The following is an 18254-nucleotide window of genomic DNA, read 5'->3' as shown; positions in this document are numbered from 1 at the left end:
CCAACATTCTGTCCCCCTCCCACCCCACCCCTGTGTTTCAGAGGCCCCTCGCTTTGAGTCTATCATGGAGGACGTGGAGGTGGGGGCTGGGGAGACCGCTCGCTTTGCTGTGGTGGTTGAGGGGAAACCGCTGCCGGACATCATGTGGTACAAGGTCAGAGGGTGATGAAGGCCTCAGGGGAGCCCTGGCCTGGGGCTGGCTGGGAGCCTGGGAGGAAGGGGGAGGGATTTCCTGGGAGTGTGGGAGGGGTCCAGGCATCTTAGGAGGAGGGGATCTGAGACAGAGAAGAGCAGAGGTGCTGCCAGACATGAGGTTAGAAGGAAGTGGGACCCAGGGGTGCTGAGTGACGCTGGCAGGGGTGTGAGGAACCAGGGGACTAATTGGGGGGTACAAGGCTGTTAGTGGGAGACAAAGGGTAGAGCTGATTCTGGGCCCTGGGGGGAAGCAAGGCCCCTGGGATGGGGGTGAGACTGGGTCTCTGGCATGGAGGTAAAGCTGGGTCCCAGGTGGAGGTGAAGCCAGGCCCAGGCCAGAGGTGACGGCCAACTCTGTAGGATGAGGTGCTGCTGACCGAGAGCAGCCACGTGAGCTTCGTGTACGAGGAGAACGAGTGCTCCCTGGTGGTGCTCAGCACGGGGGCCCAGGATGGAGGCGTCTACACCTGCACTGCCCGGAACCTGGCTGGAGAGGTCTTCTGCAAAGCAGAGCTGGCTGTGCGTTCAGGTGGGCCAGGGCTCAGGGGAGAAAGGAAAAGTGCTCACGCCCAGGGATCCGATGGAGCCCCTGGCTAGGAGTCCCTCATCCCGCCCTGCACTCCGTGGCTCCCACGTCTTCCAGCCCTGGCACCCCACTTTGGGCTTCCAATGTTTTAGCTTCTCTTTTGCCTACTCCATCTACCCTGCCTGCCTCAGTCTCTGCCTCATTCCTCTCTCGCCCTTCCCATCTAACGCCAGGCATCTCTTCCTCAGCTCAGACAGCTATGGAGGTGGAAGGGGCCGGGGAAGGTGAGGAGCAGCGAGGAAAGAGACTCAGCGACTTTTATGATATCCACCAGGAGATCGGCAGGTGTGGGACAGGAGAGGGTGTGGTGTCTGGGGGCCAAGAAAAGCTGGGTCTGGAGCCAGGATGGTGTGGAGAGTCAGGATTGCAGCGACACCTGAATCCCATCCTCTCCCTGTGTCATCACCCAGGGGTGCCTTCTCCTACCTGCGGCGCGTGGTGGAACGTAACTCAGGCCTGGAGTTTGCAGCCAAGTTCATCCCCAGCCAGGCCAAGCCAAAGGCATCAGCGTGGCGGGAGGCCCGGCTGCTGGCCCGGCTCCAGCATGACTGTGTCCTCTACTTCCATGAGGCCTTCGAGAGGCGTCGGGGACTGGTCATTGTCACCGAGCTGTATCCTGGGAGAGGTTGGGTGTCTGGGGGATACCTGGCCTGAATGACTGGTCCTTGTAACAGCCAATAGTAACATGTTTCACATTTAACAAAGTGGTCCCATTGACGATGGGAGGGGCTGACTATCTTTACAAAATGTCCCTTGATAATTGGGAGTTCTCTCAATATACTTCACAGAGAGGAGTCTGGAGACTTCTGCAAAAACCAACATTTTCTGCCCCCCCCCCTTTAAGCGTAAACTTACATAGTACTTAATGTGTGCCTGGCAATGGTCTGAGTTTTATCTATTTAATTCTCATGTATACCTGCCTATCTTGAGAAATTTTATCATCCTCATTTTACAGATGATGAAACTGAGGTGTAGAGAGGTTAAGGCACTCACTGAAGTCACACAGCTAGGACAAGGCATGCAATTTTGATCACGAAATGCAGTACAGTGTATCTGAATGTTTGAAGTGACCCCATTCCAGATGAGCATCAATACTTGGCTTTATTAGGAGGCTGTTTCCATAAAGAACGGATTTCAACTTTGTGTGAGAGCTATTGTTAAATGAAGGCACACTATGGTGAGGATGCTGGGTGGTTGGTTTGTCACTTTCACTAGCAGGGTGACCATGTGCTTCACACCAGGCTCCCAGTCTGCACTGTTAGAACCCAGACCTCAGCAACATGGCCAATTATTATATGTCATGGACCTTCTAGGTCATTCTCGAATAGAGTCAATAAGTTCCATCTACAGTCAACAAAATTCTGCTCGAACTTGATCTCTGTAAATACCTCACAGGGTGGGCAAGAGATGTTATCCCCATTTTATTCCTGAGGGAATCTAGGCTCAGAGAGGTTAGGTGCCTTGCTTGAGATCCCACAGCAAATGAAAGTATAAGCAGGGTTGTTCTATCTGTGCACCTGGGTGACAGGTGAAACAATGAGGACACAGTTGCTAACTGGTATCAGAAGTGCTTTAAGGGAAAGGAGAGCCCTGTGCTGAGCTGGAATCTGACTTGCGCTCCAGGGGGGGGAGTTACTGCCCAGGGAGGGCTGGGCAGTTGGAACTGGTCACTGTTCTCCTTGAACCCTGACATAGCTGCACAGAGGAGCTGCTGGAGCGAATGGCCAGGAAACCCACCGTGTGTGAGTCTGAGGTGAGGGCAGTGGGTGGCAGGGGTCAGGTTGGGCACTAGCGTTCACCCACCTGAACTCTGAGAGCTGAGGGGTGGGTCCTGGGCATGCCATCTGTGCCCATGAATAGGCCAAGGGTGGTATTGGAGAGCACTGTCAGGCAGGCAGCAGAGTCCCCTTTCTCCGTCAGACTGCCCCCCCCCCCAACTGGCACTGTGCTCTGTAAATCTTGGCAGACCCACCCTGCCCCTAACTCTGTGTTTCCCAGTCCTCCCCAAGTGAACATTCCTCAAACATCACTCCCAGGAGGAGCTCCACCCAGACTCTATCCAGTCCCGCTGCTGTCCTGCCATGGAGGCTGTACAAGTTGTGCACTGTGCAATTCTGTTTATTATAATGTAAATGACTCCCTTCTATAATCATGGTGCCTGACCCTGTAGCTGTATGTGGAGGCCCTAGGTCTCAACAACCCAAACCTATGTTTCAATCCCCTCCTTTGGCCATCCGAAGGCCACTTACAGGCATGGCCTGACGTCTTGCCACAGCCCTGGTGGGGATCAAACGTAATACCCCACGCTTCCCCCACGGACTCTGGTTCACCTGTTTCCACAGATCCGGGCCTATATGCTGCAGGTGCTAGAGGGAATATGCTACTTGCACCAGAACCATGTGCTGCACCTGGATGTCAAGGTGAGGTGCAGGTGGGGGCGGGAAGCAGGCAGCCCCTGTGGGAGCCAGGTAGCGGGGTGTCCCCTCTTCACTCAGCTCCCACACCTTGTCCTGCAGCCTGAGAACCTGCTGGTGTGGGACGGTGCAGAGGGTGAAGAACAGGTGAGGATCTGTGACTTCGGAAACGCCCAGGAGCTGACTCCAGGGGAGCCCCAGTACTGCCAGTACGGCACACCTGAGTTTGTGGCGCCCGAGATTGTCAACCAGACCCCTGTGTCCGGAGTCACTGACATCTGGTAATGTTGGCACACTGAGCTGGGGTGGGCCAGGGCAGTTTCCCTTAGTGCTGGGGAGTAGCTTACGGGCAGAGAGGAACTTTACTAAGCCCAGACTCCTTCTCTGACAGTCAACTGGTGGCATTGCTCACGGGTCCCTTGCCCACATTACTGCCTATCCATTAATCAGGGATGACTTGGGCACTGAAGGCCTCAGGCCTGTCAGTCCTTGGTTCCTTGTCTCCCCTGGGCGGTCAGCTGCCCCCTCTGTAGCCACCTTGCCTCCCCCCAGTGAGGAAGGCACAGTCCCTCAGTTCCTAGATGTCTCATGGTTTCCTGGGCTGGTCCTGCCATGACCCTTGACTCCTCCAGGGATGCCTAGACCTTTGAGTTCAGAGTCTTCCCTGCAGGAGGCATCCCTGTGGCCATTTGTCCATGACAGTGTTTGCAGAGATGACAGTTCTTGCTATATTCTTGGGAGCCAAGAACTGCTCACTTCTGGTGGGAGGTGGGCTGTCCTCTCACCAACCCACTCTCTTTTCCCCACAGGCCCGTGGGCGTCGTTGCCTTCCTCTGGTAAGGACTTCTATGTACTCAGGACCCCAGTCTCCAACAGTCTCTTAGCAGGCCCCCCCAACATTTGCAGGGCCTGGAGCTAGAGAGAAGTTGGGGTGTGCAGCCCACCCTTCTTTTCCACACTCCCTGTTCCTTCCTGTATGGCAGGGGGCCTCATGTGCATGTATGTGGACACCCCAGTCTGTGTGTCCAAGTCTTCCATAAGGGGTGGGTACCCAGGCTGGGTGGAGAGAGGCCAGTGCAGGCTCAGTGCCATTTAGGCAGGAACTACAAGGTCCTGACTGTCCAGCAGGGACTGGAAGGAGTAGGCTCAGGCTCAGGGAGGCATATCCCCTGAGCACAGGCTCCTCACCTCAAGAACAGGCCACGGCTGGAGGAGGGACAGAACAGGTCCTCTAAAGCACAGGCCCAGTGCAGGGACCCAGTTGCGGCCATTCTGGGATGGTGGTGGGAGCAGGACTGGCATGTGTCCGAAAGACTCTGTTCAGATTCACCCAGCCTCTGTCTGCTCCACAGCCCCGAGGCCTCCGCCTCTCCCAGACTCCATGTCCCCATTAGCATCCCATCATCTCTTGCTGAGCCCTAGGGCCTGGCCCACCTCTCACTCAGCCCTCTGCTCCCCTGCAGTCTCACGGGAATCTCCCCGTTTGTTGGGGAAAATGATCGGACGACATTGATGAACATCCGAAACTATAACGTGGCCTTTGAGGAGACGACATTCCTGAGCCTGAGCCGGGAGGCCCGGGGCTTCCTCATCAAAGTGCTGGTGCAGGATCGGCTGTGAGTACGAGGCCCTGGGGAGCCCCCACCTGCAGAATCCCCTAGTGCCACCCCTACTGCTGTACAACCTCTGCCCATAGACATCCAATCCCCCAAGTCCTTAGAGGCCCCATTTCCCCAAACATTTATTGACTGACTGACTGAATTCATGAATGATGAATCCCTTCTTAATCCTGTTCCTTTACAGGAGGCCTACCGCAGAGGAGACCCTAGAACATCCTTGGTTCAAAGTGAGTCTAGTTCTGCAAAATCATGGCAGAAGAGGTGGAGGGAGAAAGAACATTAACAGCTTCATTTATTGAGTACCTACTGTGTGCAGTTACTGTGACAGGCATTTTATATACTTCTGATCTATCAGCCTCAAATAACTCTGTAAAGGAAGTTATAACTCCCACTTTGTCGATAAGGAAACAGAGGCCTGAGTTGGGTTAATCATGGATTCCAAGGCACAGATCTGGACTTCCTATCCTGGGGGTCCCCATCAGGGTTCTTCCTGGCTCTTGTGACCAACCCTGGTCCTCCTCACTCCTGTGCTTCCACCTCTGTCCTGCACTGGCCCCACGCACTGTGGTTGGTATGTGGCCTGGCCTCTTGGTTTTGAGTTCTGTGCGGGCAGAGTTCTCATTCATCTTCAAACCCCAGCACTGCAGGGCACAGCACCAAGCGGGGGGGGGGGGGGGGGGGGGGTCAGCTAATGACCCAGAAAGAGCGACTGAATAAACCATCCATTGGGAATTGTGCTGGGTCAACTGAAGGCTGAGGTAATTCTGGTATCTGTCCTTGGAGAACGAACCTTGTCTCCCAGATCAGAAACCAGCTCCAGAGAGGACAGCCTGGGAGGGTGGCTGGGGGAGGCATCTGTCTTGGTCTGGCCCACCAAGGCTCCAGCTATTTGGGGCACTAGCTCCACATGGAGACAGGTGGCAAGGTGGGCAGTAGGGCCAAGGCCAGCGGCCTAAGCACAGGCCTTCCAGGGCAGCCACTATACCAGGACAGGGCCTTGAGCCCGGGTGTAAGTTCTAAAGCCCACCCCAGGAGCCACTGGTTTTTGGCCTCTCCACTTAGGTTCAGGGAATTTGTCTACATGTGGGCACCTTGGCTGTGGGAGTTATTGTGACAGATCCAAGGGGAAGGGGACCCCCAGGACCCTGGACTCAATGCTGCTTGGCCCTCTGTTCCCTCCTGTGGACTTTGTCTCCATTGCCAAACCTTGAGGGTCTAGGTTGACAAAGGACTTCCCTAAGTCCCTCTTTCCCGGGTTTGCAGACACAGGCAAAGGGCGCAGAGGTGAGCACGGACCACCTGAAGCTATTCCTCTCCCGGCGCAGGTGGCAGGTGAGTTTGACTGGGTCCTGCTCTGTGCCTTCCACTGTCCCATTCTGCAGCCTTCTCTCCAGCCCTGCCTTTTTCTGCCCTGAGCCCTCATTTCCTACTCACCCACCCTCATCTACTTTTTACTCTCTCAACTCCCAGTGTCCCTCCTGCCCCCAGCCCTCTCTGTCTGCCTTAGGCCCCCCCCCGGGGGGCTGAGGTGGGCCTGAGCGGGTCAGTCCAGCCCCAGGGTCCCTCAGGTCTGACTCCAGCACTTTGTCTTCAGCGCTCGCAGATCAGCTACAAGTGCCACCTGGTGCTGCGCCCCATCCCTGAACTGCTTCGGGCACCCCCAGAGCGGGTGTGGGTGGCCGTGCCCAGAAGAACGCCACCCAGCGGGGGGCTCTCCTCCTCCTCTGACTCTGAAGAGGAGGAGCTGGAGGAGCTGCCTTCAGTGCCCCGACCACTGCAGCCCGAGTTCTCAGGCTCCCGAGTGTCCCTCACTGACATTCCCACTGAGGACGAGGCCCTGGGCACCCCAGAAGCTGGGGCTGCCACCCCCATGGAGTGGCAGGAGCAGGGAAGGGCCACCTCCCAGGACCAGCATGCCCCCAGCCCTCCGGCCCTCCCCTCCCCAGGCCAGGAGCCTCCCGCTGGGGCCAGCCCCCGGCGGGGAGAGCTCCGGAGGGGCAGCTCAGCTGAGAGCGCCCTGCCCCGGGCTGGGCTGAGGGAGCCGGGCCGGGGCCTGCAAAAGGCGGCGTCTGTGGAACTGCCACAGCGCCGGAGCCCCAGCCCGGGGGCCACCCGCCTGACCCGGGGAGGCCTGGGTGAGGGTGAGTATGCCCAGAGGCTTCAGGCCCTGCGCCAGCGGCTGCTGCGGGGAGGCCCCGAGGATGGCAAGGTCAGCGGCCTCAGGGGGCCCCTGCTAGAGAGCCTGGGGAGCCGCGCCCGGGACCCCCGGCTGGCACGGGCCGCCTCCAGCGAGGCAGCACCCCGCCACCAGCCTCCACCAGAGACGCGGGGCCTGCAGAAGAGCAGTAGCTTCTCTCAGGGGGAGGCAGAGCCCCGGGGCCGGCACCGCCGCGCTGGGGCGCCCCTCGAGATCCCTGTGGCCCGGCTTGGGGCCCGCAGACTACAGGAGTCTCCCTCCTTGTCTGCCCTCAGCGAGACTCAGCCGTCCAGCCCCGTGCAGCCCAGTGCCCTGAAGCCCAGTGCCCGCAAACAGAGTGCCCCCAAGTCGTCAGAACCTCCTGCCACCACACCCAGTGCTGCTGCTCAGCCTTTGGCATCCCAGCCTGCCCACGAGAAGGCCCCAGAGTCCAAGGCAGAGCCAGTCCCCGCCCCCAAACCCACACAGCCCCCCGTGGCTCTGCAAACTCCAGCGGCCCCCCTCACACCCTATGCCCAGATCATTCAGTCGCTGCAGCTGGCGGGCCACACCCAAGGCCCTCGGCAGGGCCCTGCCACACCCCCGACGGAGCCCAAGTCCCACCCCGCCGTGTTTGCCAGGGTGGCCTCCCCGCCTCTGGGAGCCTCTAACAAGCGCGCGCCGCCCGCCGCGGCTCCCCCGGGGCCGGCGCCCCCAGTGCCAGCCGAGAAGGCCCGGGTGCCCACGGTGCCGCGCAGGCCGGGCAGCAGTCTCAGCAGCAGCATCGAGAACCTGGAGTCCGAGGCCGTGTTCGAGGCGAAGTTCAAGCGCAGCCGCGAGTCGGTCCTGTCGCGGGGGCTGCGCATGCTGAGCCGCTCGCGCTCGGAGGAGCGCGGGCCCTTCCGCGGGGCCGAGGAGGACGACGGCATGTACCGGCCCAGCCCCGCGGGAACGCCGCTGGAGATGGTGCGGCGGCCCGCGCGCTCGCGCTCCGTGCAGGACCTGCGCGCGGGGGAGCCGGGCCTCGCCCGCCGCCTCTCGCTGTCGCTGTCCCAGCGGCTGCGGCGGACCCCGCCGGCGCAGCGCCCCCCGGCGGCCGAGGCGCGCGGCGGGGAGGGCGAGGGCTCGGAGGCCGGCAGCTCGGCGCGCGGCTCCCCCGCGCTCGCCGTGCGCAGGCGGCTCAGCTCCACGCTGGAGCGGCTGTCCAGCCGGTTGCAGCGCAGCGGCAGCAGCGAGGACTCGGGGGGCGCGTCGGGCCGGAGCACGCCGCTGTTCGGGCGGCTGCGCAGGGCCACGTCCGAGGGCGAGAGCCTGCGGCGCCTGGGCCTCCCGCACAACCAGCTGGCGGCTCAGGCGGGCGCCGCCACGCCTTCCGAGGAGTCCCTGGGCTCCGAGGCCAGCGGCACGTCCGGCGGCTCCGGTGAGGAGGGGCGGGGGCAGCGTGCGGGAGGCGGCGTGAGCCGGCCTGGGCGGGTGGAGGGTGCGGGCCGGGATGACGGAAGAGGGTGGGCCTCGATGGAGGGAGGCCCTGGGAGGAGGCGGGGCCGGGCACCCACCAGAAAGAGGCTGAGGAGGTGCTGGGGGCCCTGAGGATGGAATTGGCGTGGGCTGGAGCTGCAGGAGGCTGCGGGGCAGGGGCTGGTTTGGGAGCAGGCCAGGCTGGGGCTGGGTGCGCTCTACTTCTCTTGGGCTGAGGGCTGCAGAGAGGTGGGAGCTGTCTGGCCCTGGCTGGGCAAGGGCTCAGGTGCCTGGGTCTTCACAGCTCCTGCTGAAAGCCGGAGCCGGCTGCGCTGGGGCCTCTCTCGACTGAGAAAGGACAAGGGGTCATCACAGCCAAACCTCTCTGCCAGCGTCCAGGAGGATTTGGGTCACCAGTATGTGCGCAGCGAATCAGGTAAGAGAAGCCTGCTGGAGGAGTAGGCCATCCTACCGAGGGGACAGTCCTAGCTGGGTGGGAGATGGACCACTTTGAGGAGCCCGGGCAGCGATGGAAGGGAGCTGGAATCAGGAAAACAACAACAAGCATAATAACTGCAGCAGCTGTCATTAATTAGCAGCGCCAAGTGTCTTATTAAGCACTTTACAAGGGCTGCCTCCCTCAATGCTCCCACGTTGTTGAGGAACTGTTATTTGCATCATGTTCGTATTTTACAGGTGAGGAAACAGAGGCTTAGCCATGCTAAATAGCTTGTGGAAGGCACAGAGCTGGTAGTAAGTGCGGCAGCCAGAGAGCGGGACTGTATGACCCTGTGCAGCCAGACCCCGGAAGTGGCTTCAGGACACCCTACTGATGCCTTTCTTTGGCTAGCCTCCCTCGTGGGAGAGCCTAGAAGGTCCCTGTAACTGCGTGTAGTTCTGAAGGAGGTCAGGGTAGGGCTCCCCTGCCCCACAGCGCCTGTACCTATGTGTGTATGCTTGAATGTGCACACAAAGACACTATTTTTCTCCCAGCCTAGAGGCCCACAATCTGGACTGTGCCCCCAATTTGCCATTTCTCTACAGCCCTGAACACCTGAGTGCCCCTCCCTGCCACCCCCCCCCCATCCCCCAGGGTCTCCAGCACTTTCAGCACCTTCAGGGCTCTTTGCTTGGGGGAAGGGGAACATAGCATATGCCCTGGTCTGTTTCTCTGCCCCTGTCCTGGGCTGTGTCCTGGGCTTCAGTGAGGCAGGTATTTCCCACCTGAGGTCACCCGGTTCCTCACCTGAAAAAGGGGCATTACTCAAGGACTATACACAAAGGCTCAGGAGGCCAGGTCTCCCAGACCAGCATGCAGAAAGCAACAGGCCCACCAAGCCAGGCTGTGTACAAGATCATCAGCAGTCACCAGTTCTGTTCTTCTCCAGTTTCCAATAAAACTCTGAACTGGTCCAGCTGAGGGGATTGTCTGGCCTTGGCCAGGGGAGCTGGGACATCCTTCTCGAGGCAGTGGGCCCTGGGGGGCTGTAATGAGGGAAGAGGAGGGAGGGAGGCCAGCTGGTGGGGGCAGGAGTGGAGAAGGAGAGGGAATGAGACAGAGAGAAGCCAGCACAGAGGCCTGGGGACAGCTGATCCCTTCCCACCTGGGGCCTCCCTCCCAGGTCCATTTTGCTTGTGCAGCTGATTTCCTGCTGAGGCAGTGTCCCCTTACCTCATCCTCTCCCCCCTCCCTGCAGAAGAAGGCTGTCCCATGTCCGCTTGACCAGCTAGGGCTAGCCCCTGGGGCGATGGAGGTAGAACTGGCAGAGCTAGGCCAGGGTCACCTTTCACCTCTCCTCCTGGCCTCCCTCTCTCTCCCCCCTACCCAGCACCCTGACTTGGTCTGAGGAAACTATATTCATTTTGTTATTGGAGCCCCAGTGTGGGACCCCTCCTTGGGGAACACGGGTGCAGTGGGAAGGGCGGGCATGCCGTTCTCTGATCATCCACTCCTGCTGAGCATTCCTCTCCTGCCCAGCTCTCCCCACCCCCACTGCCTCCTGGTTCTTTAGACAGGCAGCAGCTGGGGCTCCCAGGGTATCTATCCCTCAGCTTTCTCTGCCCGTGTGAGAAAAATCCACCCCCGGTGGCCAGGACCAGATTGGGATATTTCTAAAGACACATGCCAGGGAACAGGAATGCAGGTCCTCATGGCACTGAGGAGCCACAGGCCAGCTTCACTGGAACAGGGGACCTTGGCCCCTCTGCATCCTGGCCGTGGCCAGTTCTCGTCAGCTGGGAAGCCAACTTTGCCAAAGCAGCCTCTTTCTCTGAGGACCTGTGCCTGCCTCTCTACTGAGCATATTCATGAGATAATAAGCATAACAATAATAAGAGCTAACACTTATGAGCACTTATTATATCTTAGGCACATATTAAGCACTTTATATGTTTCTTGTAATATATGTTTCACAACAACCCTATGAGTTTGGTGTTACTCTTTTCCTCAGTTTACACAAGACATGGTCCAAGGTCGTGCAGATACTGTCTCTTGCCCCTTCAAAAGCTCCACCACTCTGCTGACCTGAAGGAATATTAGAAGATCTACAACTGTGTCCCCAGACCCCAGAGGGGACGAGGGGTGGGGGGAGCTGACACACTTTCCGGCTCTGCCCCCTGTTTTGCCTTGACTTCAGATCTTTTAAGACTGCATTTTTTCTTGAACATTATGTTCAACCCCAGGATTCTCAGCTCAGGTCACCAGCTCCTCTCACTTGCCCTGTGGTGCCCCAGAGGGAGGGAGTGTTGTCAGATCTTAACCATTGCAGTTTTTCAATATTTATTTGTTTTTATTTTACTTAATGAATGTGTGTAGATCACTTAAATGTAGTGCCAGGCCCTGCTCTAAGCAATTTCCAAACGTATTGGGTCTCTACCATGCCATCTTCAATAGCCAGTGAAAGGAAAAGATAGCTCTGCACACAGTGAGTGACAGGGGAGAGTGATGCCCACCCCAAAGAAAATTCTCCAAAGAGTGGCGAGAGGTTGCACTTTTCGCATCTGACTGGGAAGAGACAAGCTTTCACGCTGCTCCCCACCTCTCACATGCGTCCTCCCCTCCCTCAGCAGTAAGTGAGCAGGGGTCCTCTCAACCCATGGCTGTCTGCTCTCCCTCCAGACTTCCCCCCAGTCTTCCACATCAAACTCAAGGACCAGGTGCTGCTGGAGGGAGAGGCAGCCACCCTGCTCTGCCTGCCGGCAGCCTGCCCTGCACCCCACATCTCCTGGATGAAAGGTAAGATCACTTCTCCCCAGAGAGGGGCATAGGCAAGTGGCCCCAATGCCTGGTGATGCTTGGGGAGAGTGGCAACCAAGGAGTCCTGGAGGACCACATGTGCTGCCCCACTCAGCAATCCCTCCTGCTCCTCTCTGCCCCCAGACAAGCAGTCCCTGCGGTCAGAACCCTCAGTGGTCATCGTGTCCTGCAAAGATGGACGACAGTTGTTGAGCATCCCTCGGGCGGGCAAGCGGCATGCTGGGCTCTATGAGTGCTCAGCCACCAATGTCCTAGGCAGCGTCACCAGCTCCTGTACCGTGGCTGTGGCCCGTGAGCCTGGGGCAGGGACCAAGGGGGGCAATGATGAAGGGTGTTGGGGCAGGGTTAGATGGGCTCTAAGCTGGAGCGTAGGAGCTCACTGGGGCTCCCATCCTCTTGCCAGGTGTCCCAGGCAAGCTAGCCCCTCCCGAGGTGCCCCAGACCTACCAGGACACAGCGCTGGTGCTCTGGAAGCCAGGAGACAGCCGGGCACCCTGCACGTACACACTGGAGCGGCGGGTGGATGGTGAGGGACTGCACAGGCTGGCCCGGGGAAGGGGTGGCAGGTGGCAGGCGGAGAAGCCAGGGAGACAAGCGCCCTCCCCGGGCTAAGTCCCCTCCCTAGGCTCCTTACAGATAGCACTGGGAGCTTGGGCCACCCCTTCTTTGACCTCAGCCCTTCCCATGGTGCCTGCAGGGGAGTCTTCCTGGCACTCAGTGAGCTCAGGCATCCCTGACTGTTACTACAATGTGACCCACCTACCAATCGGTGTGACCGTGAGGTTCCGAGTGGCCTGTGCCAACCGTGCTGGACAAGGGCCTTTCAGCAACCCTTCTGAGAAGGTCCTCGTCAGGGGCACGCAAGGTCGGTGCGATGAGGTTGGGGGTTGCCAGAAAAGGAAGGGGACCCTAAGCCCAAGATCCACCCTCTTCTCAGAACACCGTGGTTTTGCTGCCAGGGGCACCTAGGTGATGGTTTTCCTTGTCTTCACTCAGATTCCTCAGCTCTGCTACCTGCTGCTCACCGAGACACCCCTGTTACCTCAGGGCCAGCCAGGGCCCCACCTCCGGACTCTCCTACCTCACTGGCCCCGTCCCCAACCACCCCTGCAGCTCCTGGTCCCACAGGCCCCCAGTCAGCTGCTCTCAGCCCCTCATCTCCCCCCACACCCCCCACCAAGGCCTTGTCCTCACTCAAGGCTGTGGGTCCACCACCCCCAACTCCCCCACGAAAGCACAGAGGCCTGCAGGCTGCCCGGCAAGCAGAGCCCTCCCCACCCAGTGCCCAGGTCGCCCCAAGTGAGCCCAAGTCTTCCATCCCTGACACTGGGACCCCGATCCCAGCCTCTATTCCTCAAGAGGTTAAACCAGCGTCTTCCTCTACTCCCCTGTATATGGTGACCTCCTTTGTGTCTGTACCACCAGCCCCCGAGCCCCCAGCCCCTGAGCCCCCTCCCCAGCCCACCAAGGTAACTGTTCGGACCCTCAGTTCAGCCAAGGAGATGGTCAGCTCCCCTGGGGGTGGTCCCCGCAGCTCTCCGGGGCCAGAGGGCACCACTCTTCGACAGGGCCCCCCTCAGAAACCCTACACCTTCCTGGAGGAGAAGGCCAGGTAAGCAGGGCGGGGAAGGGATGGAGGACAGAGGGGGAGTGGGTGAAGCACAGGGGACACAGGGATTCAGAGCGGGGAAGGTGCTGAGATCTGGGTCATCAGCACTATTGAGTTCCAATTTCCTCTGGGCCCTGCACTGTGCTAAGCTCTGTAGCCAGATGATCTCGTTTAATCATCATCACTCGGAGAGGAAGCCACTGCATTATTAGCATCACCCATCTCACAGATGGGAAAACAGCTTAGAGAGCGTATGGGATTGGCCTATGGTACAGAGCCACTGAAGGGCAGAACTGGGATTCGAACCCAGATTTCTAAGATTAAACTCCAGAGCTCACACTTGGGTCCCTGCTCCCCCCACCCCAGCCCCCTTAGCCTTCACAATGGTGGTGCCCCCCTCTCTAAGCCTGTGGTGTCCCCTCAACACATAGGGGCCGCTTTGGTGTAGTGCGCACGTGCCGGGAGAATGCTACCGGGAGAACGTTTGTGGCCAAGATCGTGCCCTATGCAGCTGAGGGCAAGCGGCGAGTCCTGCAGGAGTATGAAGTGCTGCGGACGCTGCACCACGAGCGGCTCATGTCCCTGCACGAGGCCTACATCACCCCACGTTACCTCGTGCTCATCGCTGAGAGCTGCGGCAACCGGGAGCTCCTATGTGGGCTCAGCGACAGGTAGCTGGGCATTCTAGGGGAGCCGGGAGTGAGAGTAAGGGGAGCTGGCCTGGGATGTCACCTGCTTTCCCTGGGCCCTCCAGGTTCCGATATTCAGAGGATGACGTGGCCACCTATGTGGTGCAGCTGCTACAAGGCCTGGACTACCTCCACGGCCATCACGTGCTGCACCTGGACATCAAGCCAGACAACCTGCTGCTGGCCCCTGACAACGCCCTCAAGATCGTGGACTTCGGCAGTGCCCAGCCCTACAACCCCCAGGCCCTGCAGCCCCTTGGCCACCGCACGGGCACGCTGGAGTTCATGGGTGAGGGCACCATGCCAGCCAGGGCAGGGGATTGGGGGTACTGCCAAAGGGGCAGCAGCCATAAGTCCCCCCACTTCACCCATGTATGTGCCATTTATTGAGTGCTTACTGTATGCAGGCAATGAACAAAGTCCTTTCCTTGGGTTTTTTTAAATTTATCTTCATAGTAGCCTTGGAGATTGGCATAACATTACCCCCATTTTACAGACAAGGAAACAGGTGAAGTAGATTATTTGTCCCACATAAGACAGTTTTAAATGGTCGAGCCAGGATTTGATAAAGCTGGAGAGATAGGGAACCAATTATTAATTTGTATAAACAAGGAAAACCAGCTACCATTTAGCTACCTGCTAAATACTTTATGTTCATTATGTCCATCCTTTAGAGTTATTCTGAAAGCTACACTTTACAAATGAGGAGATTAGAGAGCCAGACAGGTTTAGTACATTGCCCAGGGTCCTGTGGCTGGAAGGGACAGGCCTGGGATTGGAGCCAGCCAGGCCGATTTCTAAGGCTCTTCATCTTTGTGCTGGCTACATTCATCGTGAATGGGCACCCTACCTTAGAGCTGACCTGAGGGAGCCAGTGACCCTGGTTCTCAGCAGCTCTGCAGTTCTGGTGACCCCCCACCATTCAGAGCCTGGGCTGATTTCTCAGGTGCCCCACATCTCCCCTGCAGGCCACCCCCACTTCCATCCTGCCTGCTGTCATCCAGGGCCTGCTGCCCTGGTCAGACCCATGGTCTGGTGACCCGGACATTGTCCTGCTCCTCAAGCCCTCAGGGGCCTCCCCAGCATTTTCCTGCTTCCCTGCCACCAGGAAACTGTTTCAACTTGGCCTCTGTCTCCTGTCAGCTCCTGAGATGGTGAAGGGAGACCCCATCGGCTCCGCCACAGACATCTGGGGAGTGGGTGTGCTCACTTACATCATGTGAGTACCCCCAGGACTCACTTCCTGCCTACACCCTCTCCTCCTCCCCAGCACGTGAGTGTGCACATGTGCATGCATGCATACACACGTGTACCCAGGTGCCAATAGCTCTCCCTGAGTGCTGTGCCCCTTAGAACCCCCACACTAATGTCCCCCTGGACCTGTGAGTTGACCCTTCATTCATGTGTTAACTGAACTATCTCCACCACAGGCTCAGTGGACGCTCTCCGTTCTATGAGCCAGACCCCCAGGAAACAGAGGCTCGTATTGTGGGGGGCCGCTTTGATGCCTTCCAGTTGTACCCCAACACCTCCCAAAGCGCCACCCTCTTCTTGCGAAAGGTCCTCTCAGTACATCCCTGGTGAGTGGGCCCCACACCTGCCAACCCCCCAGCATTACCTGTTCCTGGCCTTGGACTGCCCTGGCCCAGCCCATGCCTAGGATCCCCCAACTCCACCCCTGCCCCCAATAATACACAGTTGCTACTCCTTCTACTAAATGGTTGTTCTACTCACATTTTAAAACCTATAACAGCCCTATGATGTAAGCAGAATCACTGTCCCCATTCCAGAAATTGGGAAACTGAGCCCCAGAGCTGCCCAGAGTCACTCACTAGGGGTGAATCCAGTATTGGGACTTGGGTATATGGGAGGGCAGAGCCCTACCTGCTCACTATCCTTGGCCGGGCCTGCCAGGAGCCGGCCCTCCCTGCAGGACTGCCTGGCCCACCCGTGGCTGCAGGACGCTTACCTGATGAAGCTGCGTCGCCAGACACTCACCTTCACCACCAGCCGGCTCAAGGAGTTCCTGGGTGAGCAGCGGCGTCGCAGGGCCGAGGCTGCCACCCGTCACAAGGTGCTGCTCCGCTCCTATCCAGGCAGCTCCTAGTGGCTTGGACCACAGCCTGGCCCCAGGCTTCCACTCGGGGCTCCCGCTGATGCTGCGGGACATTCCAGGGCCCATGCTGAGCCCGGTGGGCTCAGGGCTTCGTACACCACCAGCAGCAACATCCGGCCGGGCTATTACCTCATGGACCTGAGGGGACAGAGGCCCCGGGCTTCGGCCAGTGCCACCAGGCCAGAGCCAGAGCTGGAGACTCACTGGCCAGGCTGGGTGGAGTGGGGAGCAGGAAGAAGGGCAAGAACAGAATGGGGAAGTGAGAGAAAGGGATGGGAGACTCTAGGAAGGTTTTGGGGGTGGGGGACAGTGCATCTGGGGGGAGAAGCAACCAAGGAAGGTATGAGTGAGGGGCTGGAAAGGTGGAAAAGGAAGGAGCCCAGGGTGTCAAGGCTGTGGGCTGGGAGTGAAGCAGGGACAGGACATGGGACAGTGTCAGGGTGCCAGATACAGCATGTGAGAGAGGGCAGCAAGGTGGAGGAGGGAGAGGAGAAAGTACTCAGGTGGGAATGGGGTGGGCCAGCTGCCAGCATCCCGAAGAAGAAGAATCGTGGAGGGCTGGAGGCAGGAGGCAGTGGTCACGCAAGCCAGCGCGCTCCTGTTGTCCCAGTGGATGTGGCTCTGGGCTCTGTGCTGGCCCAAGGATGTCCCCACTGGTCCTCCGTGGCCTTCGCCCTTCTTCCCATTCATATTTATTTATTTATTGACTTTTATGAAGTTTCCCTTTCATCCAATCCTAATTGCTCATGTTGTCCTGACCATCCCCGCCCCCCAGCCATCCAGCTGTCTGTCTGTCTGTCACAAGGAAAATAAAAATAGCAAGCAGCAGGACCTATGTGTGATCTATGGGGGGAGACGGCCGGGGGTGCAGGATGCAGGGTGCTGGGACAGTATTCCAGCCTTTCTGGGCCAGTGAGAGCCCAGGTACACCAGCTAGCACCTTCTGACCTCCCTCCTCCCCCCCTGACTCTCCTGCCCCCTTACTTTCCCCTACTTTCTAGAGGGAGAAGAGACTTCGGTCTGCTTCTCTCTCTGAAGTTTCTGGAATCCTGGCAGGACCACTGAATCCCCATCACCATCCTCTAACCAGACTGTGGTGGCCCCCACCTCTTCTCACATGTTCCATCACCATACCTTGGAAGATGGTAGGCTCTGAAATGGACTGGTCCCCATCTGAATCCTGGCTCAGCCTTCTTTCCCCAATACTTCCCAGCTCTGGTCCTGACTGCTGGAGCAGAGGGGATTTTTCCGTGATGCCTGGTGACAGCAGGTGGTGTGAAGAGCTGCACAGGGGACCGGGACAGGTCCACGCCCCATGCTCTCAGTGTTAGAGCACCAATCAGGGCATCAGCTGCACAGGGCAGCTGTGAGTTCTCTAGTCAGCATGTCTGCTGTGATGATGCCACAGAAGAGCACATTCCTAGGCCCCAGGGACATCCAGCCTGGACCTTCTGATCCCCCACCAAGCTAGGGAGTCTGCTGGGGGTGAAGGCACCTTGACTCTAGCTGCAGTGCCACAGAATGGTTACTTGGTTCTAGAACTGAGCTGCCTTCCCCTGTGGTGGGGAGTGAGGTGAGCCAGTTCTCCTTGGGTCCAAAGGGACTGTCCTCCCCCTTCACCCCTTGAAAACTCTGTTCTTGACAAACTGACAGGAATAAAGCCTCCACCACGAGCAGAAAGAGCTGGCACTGGTGTGTTGCTGATCTAGGCTGAGGGCCCCTTGGCTGGAGCCCAAACAACGTTCAGCCCAGCCCAGCCCAGTCTCTCTGCCTTCTCAGGACCTTAGGGAAAAGGCAATCCCCATCACCATAAAATAGCAGTTAAAGCAGCTGGAAGGCACCAGAGAGATGCCTTGCTCACCTGTCATTTTAGCGATGAAGATATACAGTTTGCCTGGGAGAATCTGTAATCCCCTACTCACTGCAAGTGTTTTCATATAAAAATGAGGTGCCTGAACTCATATCTTGATAAATGGTAAAATTCCTCTCCCGTCCCCCTTCTGATCTTGAGCTCCCTTCCCATCTCCATTGGAAATGGCATGTGAACTGCTTGTCCAAACCTGGAGGAGCAAAGGTAATTTATATCAGCAGAGCCGTGTCAAAATTGCTCTGATCAAAAGGTGACAGTGCTCCATA

General features: G+C 58.4%; 1 protein-coding gene across 1 annotated transcript in view; it reads left to right on the top strand.

The window, feature by feature from the left end:
- SPEG (striated muscle enriched protein kinase) overlaps positions 1-16948 on the top strand; it is a gene marked incomplete at its 5' end in the record, with an annotated part of 54936 nt that extends 37988 nt beyond the window's left edge. Inside the window, 22 exons of the mRNA XM_081143063.1 lie at positions 42-154; positions 556-724; positions 970-1066; positions 1192-1392; positions 2477-2534; positions 3124-3201; positions 3298-3476; positions 4659-4811; positions 4999-5041; positions 6078-6146; positions 6409-8410; positions 8753-8884; positions 11567-11683; positions 11828-11995; positions 12108-12230; positions 12402-12569; positions 12701-13316; positions 13745-13984; positions 14068-14291; positions 15146-15221; positions 15433-15582; positions 15917-16948. Of these exons, the coding sequence (XP_080999189.1) occupies positions 42-154; positions 556-724; positions 970-1066; positions 1192-1392; positions 2477-2534; positions 3124-3201; positions 3298-3476; positions 4659-4811; positions 4999-5041; positions 6078-6146; positions 6409-8410; positions 8753-8884; positions 11567-11683; positions 11828-11995; positions 12108-12230; positions 12402-12569; positions 12701-13316; positions 13745-13984; positions 14068-14291; positions 15146-15221; positions 15433-15582; positions 15917-16109 (5369 nt within the window). The 3' untranslated portion in view covers positions 16110-16948. The remainder of the gene's footprint in view (positions 1-41; positions 155-555; positions 725-969; positions 1067-1191; positions 1393-2476; positions 2535-3123; positions 3202-3297; positions 3477-4658; positions 4812-4998; positions 5042-6077; positions 6147-6408; positions 8411-8752; positions 8885-11566; positions 11684-11827; positions 11996-12107; positions 12231-12401; positions 12570-12700; positions 13317-13744; positions 13985-14067; positions 14292-15145; positions 15222-15432; positions 15583-15916) is intronic.
- Positions 16949-18254: the final 1306 nt, after the last annotated feature.

Source organism: Miniopterus schreibersii, assembly GCF_964146895.1.
Source record: "Miniopterus schreibersii genome assembly, chromosome: 7".
NCBI lineage: Eukaryota > Metazoa > Chordata > Mammalia > Chiroptera > Miniopteridae > Miniopterus > Miniopterus schreibersii.
The sequence above is the reverse complement of the archived record's forward strand: the minus strand, read 5'-3'. Positions and strand labels throughout refer to the sequence as shown.